We start from the raw sequence: 8,102 nt of genomic DNA on the forward strand, positions 1-8,102 counted from the left end.
ATGGAAAGCATCCTTAAAAATCAATCAAATATTAAGACAAAACTTCTGGCAAACAAGTCTTAGGTGATTCCATTGGCTTTGTTTTCCCTCTCTTGTGATGGAAGTCAGACCATGTCCCAAACTGAGTCTAACTCAGGGAGGAGGGTCTCGTGAGGATTCTCCCTTCACTTTCCAAACAACTCCAACCTTCCAACTATAATGAGATTCAAGTGACTGAGGGAATGGAGAAACAAGAGAGAATTCCTATCCAGACAGACGTTCTGTGTCTCCCACCTTTGCCTTGTAACACAGAGGTGTCTGCTTGGGAGTATGACATCTATGACCCTCTTCACCCATCCATAAATCAGGATACCAAAAATCTCCCAGAAATCCTGATACCCCACACAGAGATCTGAAATATCTTAAACTATATTCCAAATTCACTATCACTTCTTCTACATATAAGTCAACTTAACATAGATCAAGGTTTTACAGACATTTTATAAGCGTAAATGATGGAACCAAACTCAAAACCATTATGCAGATGTCTAAAGAGTCAAAGATTTCTGAGTGAACAAAATTTGTTGAACACAGAGGTAGGATGGCACTTTTGACACTTTATGTGTGGGTCATTGTACACACCAACACTGATAACTTCAACAGTAATGCAGAATGAAAAGTGAATAGCACAATAAGAGGTGAAATACAGGAAGACTTTATTGTGATATTCATTATCTTTCTCTCTCTTCATTCCTCCTGCGATGCCTATAATTTGCGTATCTCATTCAGAAAATTCAATTATTATGAAGGATCTTTTTTATGTCATTCTAAGAAAGTGAATACATAACTTTTATATCTCCTTCACAAGTTCTACTTATTGTCAGTAACCATCTCCAGCTGCTTACCATAGATACTTAATTTGTGAGAAAATTCAGAAAGAAAAATGAGACAGAGTGAAAGGGTTCAGAGTCTGATATAAAAGCATTCTCACAAAGTTTGACAGTCATCAGAGTATAGTTATCAATATATTCCTCAGCAGTTTACTTAATAGAATAATAAAATATGAGTAATTTACAATCTCAAAAATAAGGAAACATATCAGAGGTTTAGGAAATGAGGTTATACATGATGTTATTTTTTCTTCTCTGCCCTAGGAAGCCATGAATGCATCAGGAGCCAACATGGTGACTGAATTCATACTTTTGAGTTTTTCCTGCTCTAGAGAGATTCAGGTCCTCCTCTTCATGCTGTTCCTTGTGTCCTACATCCTGACACTGTTGGGAAATGGGGCCATTGTCTGTGCAGTGAAGCTGGACCAAAAGCTCCACACCCCAATGTACCTCCTGCTGGCCAACTTCTCCTTCCTGGAAATCTGTTACATCAACACCACTGTCCCAAATATGTTAGGAAACATCCTGTCCGAGACAAAAACCATCTCTTTCACAGCCTGCTTCCTGCAGTTCTACTTCTTCTTCTCCTTGGGTATCAATGAGACCTTCCTATTGCCCCTTATGGCTTTTGACCGATACTTGGCCATCTGTCGGCCTCTCCACTATCCCACCATCATGAGCAATCGTCTCTGCACAATCTTGGTGAGCCTCTGCTGGGTGACTGCCTTCCTCTGCTATCCAGTGCCTATCTATTTTATCACTCAACTCCCCTTTTGTGGCCCCAATACCATTGACCACTTTGTCTGTGACCCTGGTCCTCTCCTGGCCCTGTCCTGTGTTCCTGCACCTGGAATTGAACTTTCCTGTTCCTTATTGAGTTCAATCATTATCTTCATCACCTTCTTCTTTATCCTTGCCTCCTATACCCTGGTCCTCAGAGTTGTGTTTCGTGTGCCCTCAGCTGCTGGAAGGCGCAAGGCTTTCTCCACCTGTGGTTCTCACCTAGTTGTGGTGTCTCTGTTTTATGGAACTGTTATGATGATGTACATCAGCCCGAACTCTGGGAATCCAGCTGGGACACAGAAGGTTGTAACCTTGATCTACTCTTTGTTGACCCCACTTGTAAACCCACTCATCTACAGTCTCCGGAACAAAGACATGAAGGTAGCCTTGAGAAGAATTAAGATACTCACTAAAATTAGTCAAAATTCATTAGCGCTCATAAGTGGACCATATTTTCTCCCCATTTGATCTCCCCTATTTCCATATTCAGGTGACATTTGTGGCTTTATTCATTTGCATTTAGAGAAAAAGTCTCAAATTCAACTTCTGACTATCAACTGATAGACAAGAACATACTAATTAAAGTAGACATCACTCTCAAATGAAGATTTGGTAAAAGGTAATTTGAATTAAACGACCTCCATGCCTCTATTTAGACTCTTCTACTCTAACCTCCAATAACTGCTTGCCCATTTTTTATGAAATCACTCACCTAATCCTTGTTCTCATAGTCTTTGACTTTTTAGATGACTTTATATTTCATTCTTGCACTTAGCTTTTCTGTTCTAATAATCTCTATTCTACTCCTAATGGAAGAGTGGAGAATGCCTTTTTAGCTCAGATGAAAGAAATTTGGTGCTTACCAGAAAACCATAACTAAGCCAAAATTTTATTTGACATCCAAGTAACTAGCAGCAATCTAAACCACTGTCTCCCAAACCTATCTGATTCATAATTACTTCAATACTTTTTTAAAGGACAGATTTGCAGGACTGTCTAGAAATTTCCTGAGTCAGAATCTTTGAAATAGACCCTGAAAATACTGACTTTAACTTTACTCAGTTATTTCTGATTCATCTAGACCAGCACCAGCCCAGAGACTGATAGTTAGAGCTGCTATTTTGAATAATATGTGGCACAGGCAAAAAAAAAAACATATAAATCTTATATTAGTTGAGAGAAGTGAAAGAAGATAGAGTGAGCTCCACAGGTATCTCAAACACTCATGATGGTAAGAGTAGCAGGTTTTTTCCTTCCTTGACTTCAAGTCCTCTATTTGTAACATAAGATGTAAGTTACATTATTCTTAGTTCTTATTGCCTGTGCCAGATAATTTAAGTACCTAGGAATAAGTTTACATTTAAAAGACAATTTGTAAGTAGTGGATCACACTTTTGGCTTAATTTGAAGTGAAGGAAAGTTGAGTTGAGCACATAACCCAGTAAAGGTAGAAGTACACATAGAAAAAAAGAAGAAAAAAAAAAAACAGTGTTTCTAAATACCAAGTTGAGGACAGACACAGAGGAATATGATGTTATTTCCAAGAGATTTTTCCCAAATATTTGGTCAAAAATAAATTGGTCAGTTGATATCTGGGATTGAGGTACTTTGTTTATTCATTCAATAAATCATCATATGCCCTGTTACATGCACTAGAATGACATCTGTGTCGAAGGTAAAGTCCCTGCCTCCTGAGGGAGATAGATTATAAATAGATAAATACATAACTCTGTAATCTTAGTAATCATACATAGTAAAAAAAAGACTAAGGAATGTATACACATAGAAAATGTCAGAATAGGATAGCCAGCAATTTTGACAGGATGGTTAGAGAAAGTCCTGTGAGGACTGATATGTCAAAGTGAGGGAAGAAGCCATGAAAAGATCTCGGGAAATCAAGTTCCAAGCAAATACAAATGTAAGTTTCAATTTTCAAAGAATGAGAAAAAGTTAGTTTGGACAATACAGAAAGAAATGGTATATGAGGCTCAAGAGGTAGACAAGAGCAGACAGTCCAAACTTCTGGGTCATTTTATATGACTTCATGGGGAGTCTGATCCACTATGTAGTAAGAGGAGGGCTAAATGAGAATCCTACTACTTGCTCAAACTCTCATAAATTTAGAACTAATTTACTTACATGTTTAATTATACATAACTTTATTTCATTACATTTTAACTCAATCTATTAAAGAGCTAGTCAACAACAACAACAAAAAAAAAAAAAACAACCATAACTCACACAAAAAAAGAAAAGAAGACAGTAGGCCCAGGTCCATCCCTCCACCAGCAGGCACCCACCAGAGCCCAGCCTCTGGCACAGGACCATCTCTTTCTACCAGCAGACTACCACAGGAGCCCAGGCCAGCCCAGATCCAACCACACTCACTTGTGCAGGACCCACGTCCAGGGTAGGTTTGAGTTTGCCTCACACACACCTGGTAGCCTAAGCCTAACCCACTTCCATCTTGGGACACTGCAGTCATCGCCATAGCCTTCCCCATGCAGTAGCCCCTAACTTTTTGACAACAGACAGGGCCTGGAAGCAACTGCATCTCAGAGCAGGCATCCCAAATAGAGTGTGAGGCCCACCCTTTCAGTGCCATCTCTGTAAGACTTTGCTTCCATCTTGGGGCACCTCAACTATTATCTCGAGTTATCTCCACTATTGCCACCACCACCTTTAGATGCAGTAGCACCCATTGAGGGACACCAGCAGGGTCTTGAAGCCCAACCAACATCAAGGTGAGATACAGACAATCTGCATGGGTACTACAAGAATATAGGGAAGAAACTGTAATCTCAGATCCACACAGCAAGAAAGGAAGACACATATACAACATGAAAAAACAAGGGAGGAAAGTGCCCCAAACAAACCAGAATACTATATTTACAGAACCTTAGGACAGCAAAGTTGATGAAATGTCAGAGAAAAAGTTCAGAAGGTTTATAATTAAAATGATCTGTGAATTAAAGAATTACCTAAATGAGCAAATAAATGCAAAAATTGATGGTTCCAACAAAGAAATAAGAGAGCAAATATAGGTAGAATAAGATTACTTCAAGAAAGAGATAGAGACTCTGAAAAAAAAATCTGAAATCCTTGAAATGAAGGATACAATAAACCAAATAAAAAACTCAATAGAAAGCATAACTAACAGACTAGGCCAGTTGGAAGAAAGAACATGAGATACTGAAGACAAAGTTTACAATCCAGAAAATAAAGTTGATCACACAGTGAAAATAATAAGAAACTGTGGGAAGCCAATCCTTGCATGTGATCCAGTTACCTCCCCAGCTGGGCAAGAGGAGCTTAGACACATCTTTGTGTTTAGAGCTTTCCCCACCCTTCTTGGGTCTGAGGGCTTGTCCGCGTGGAGGCGTGCCTGATCACTTGAAGCCCCTGAAGATCCAATTGTCTCACCTGACCTTGAGATACTGCTCCCCTTAATCTTCATTGGACGGGATTTTCCCCAGAACTTTTTGTTCCCCAATAAAAGTCCACTCCCTGGCGTGTTCTCTCTTGCTCACTAGCCTCTTTAGTAAACCTCGCTACTTTAATGGGTAGCTCGAGGCTGGGGGTACGAGAAGCCATCCTGGAGCTGGTTTAAAGGTAATTAGAGTCTGTCTCTTTAATTCAAACTCCCTTTGGATTTCCCACGTAGCCGAACCTTCACCTATAAAGCCTGTGCTGGCCGTGGGCTAAAAGAACCATGACAGAACATCTAAGAATTATGGGAAAGCATCAAAAGACCAAATCTAAGAGTTACTGGGATAGAGAAAGGCATGGAGTTTCAAACCAAAGGAATGTACAATCTCTTCAATCAGATAATATTAGAAAATTTCCCAAGCATGAAGAACAAATTGGAAAACCAAATACAAGAGGCTTACAGGACACCAAATGTACAAAATTACAACAGATCTAAATATATAAATATATAAAGCATATTACAATGAAAATGCCTAGCATACAGAATAAGGATAGAATCTTAAAAACCACAAGAGAGAGTAATCAGATCATGTGTAGAGGGAGACCAATTTGTATCTCAGCAGATTTTTCAACCCAGATCCTCAAAGCCAGGAGATAATGGAACAACATATACCAAGTTCTGAAAGAAAATGGGTGCCAACCAAGAATCTTACATCCAGCAAAACTAAGCTTTAGATTGATGATGAATTAAAAACCTTCCATGATAAACAAAAGATAAAAGAATTTACAACTAGAAAGCCTGCACTACAGAACATCCTCAACAAAGTATTCCAAGAAGAGGAAATGAAAAACAATGATTAAAACAGCATAGGGAGGGATTACACTATAGAAAAACCTAATCAGAGGAGAAACCAAGTCATGTTAAATGCCAAAAATAAACAAAAATGGCTGGGAATACAAATCATGTCTCAATAATAACCTTGAATGTTAATGGCCTAAACTCACCAATTGAAAGACAGAGACTAGCAGATTGGATCAAAAAAAAAAAAAGACCCAACAATATGCTGCCTCCAGGAGATTCATCTCATAGGAAAATATATTCACAGTCTGAAGATGAAGGGTTGGGAAAAATCATACCACTCACATGAACTATGGAAGCAAGCAGGGGTTTCCATCCTCATATCAAATAAAGTAAACTTCAAGCTAAAGTCAATCAAAAAGGATAAAGGAGGATACTACATACTGCTCAAGGGAACCATACACCAATAAGACTTAACAATTATGAATATATGCCCCAAACAATGGAGCATTTACGTTTATCAAACAAACTCTTCTCAAGTTCAAGAGTCAAATAGACCATAACACAATTATTGTGGGTTACTTTCATCACTAGATAGATCTTCAAAACAAAAGAAACTATAGAACTCAATAATATAATCAATAGTTTAGACTTAACTGACATAAATAGAATATTTCATCCTTCAATGAGAGAATACACTTTCTTCTTAGCATAACATGGATCCTTCTCTAAAATAGACCATATACTAGGCCATGAAGAACTCTTAGCAAATATAAAAAAGTAGAGATACTACCCTGCATTCTATCAGATCACAATGGAATGAAATTAGAAATCAAAGATAAAATAAGAAATAAAAGCTACTTCAACATCTGGAGACTAAATAATATGCTACTGAATGGACAATGGAGGAGATTAAAAAAATTTTAGAGGTCAATGAGAATAAAGACACAACATACTGAAATCTCTGGGACACTATGAAAGCAGTTCTAAGAGGAAAGTTCATTATATGAAGTTCATTCCTTAAAAGAAAAAAAAGTCAACAAATAAATGACTTAACATTACATCTCAAAGCCTTGTAAAAAGAACAAATCAACACCAAAAGCAGTAGAATTACAGGAAATAATTAAAATCAGAGCTCAAATCAATAAAATTGAAGCAAAAGAAACAATTAAAAAATTGACAGAACAAAAAGTTGATTCTTTGAAAAATTTTATTTTAAATTGACAGACCCTTAGCCATGCTAACAAAAAGAGAGAGGAAACTCAAATTACTAACATACATGATGAAAAAGAAAATATCATAACAGACACTACAGAAAAACAGAAGATAATTAGAAATTATTTTGAAAACTTGGACTCCAATAAAATAGAAAATATCAAAGGCATCTACAAATATTTGGAGTCATATGATTTGCCAAAATTGAATCAGGATGATATACTCAACTTAAACAGATCAATTTCAAGTGACAAAATAGAAGATGCCATCAGAACTCTACCAACCAAGAAAAGCCTAGGACCAGATAAATACACAGCTGAGTTCTACAAGGTCTTTAAAGAAGAACTAGTACAAATACTTATTCAATTTATTTCAGGAAATAGAAAAACAGGGAGCACTTCCAAACTCATTCTATGAGGCCAATATCACCTTGATTCCAAAACCAGGCAAAGACACATAAAAAAAAGAAAACTTCAGACCAATAACTCTAATGAGCATAGATGCAAAAATTCTCAATAAAATTCTGGCAAATCAAATACAAAAACATATCAAAAAGATCGTGCACCACGATCAAGAGGGATTCATCCCAGGGATGCAAGGTTGGTTCAACATATGGAAATCAATATCATCACATCAATAGACATAAAGATAAGAAACAATAGATGCAGAAAAAGCATTCAACAAAATACAGCACCCCTTCTTGTTCAACACTAGAAAAATTAGGGATAACAGAAACATATCTCAACATCATTAAGGCTATCTATGCTAAGCCCCAGGCCAAAATCATTCTAAATGGAGAAAAATTGAAGGCATTCCCTCTAAAAACTGGAATAAGACAAGGATGCCCACTTTTACCACTTCTATTTAACATAGTCCTTGAAACACTATCCACAGCAATTACACAGATGAAATAAATTAAAGGGATATGGATAGCAAAAAAAGAAAGCAAATTGTCACTATTTGCTGATGATATGATTCTATACCTAGAAGACTCTAACAGCTTCACT

General features: G+C 37.2%; 1 protein-coding gene across 1 annotated transcript; it reads left to right on the forward strand.

Annotated features, from left to right (window-relative positions):
- The first annotated feature begins 1,139 nt into the window (after positions 1-1,139).
- LOC114087902 (olfactory receptor 11H6-like) lies at positions 1,140-2,120 on the forward strand. Its single transcript, XM_027929410.2, has one exon. The coding sequence runs from the start codon at positions 1,140-1,142 to the stop codon at positions 2,118-2,120; it is 981 nt and encodes a 326-aa protein (XP_027785211.2).
- The last annotated feature ends 5,982 nt before the right edge of the window (positions 2,121-8,102 follow it).

Source organism: Marmota flaviventris, chromosome 2 (assembly GCF_047511675.1).
Source record: "Marmota flaviventris isolate mMarFla1 chromosome 2, mMarFla1.hap1, whole genome shotgun sequence".
Lineage (NCBI taxonomy): Eukaryota > Metazoa > Chordata > Mammalia > Rodentia > Sciuridae > Marmota > Marmota flaviventris.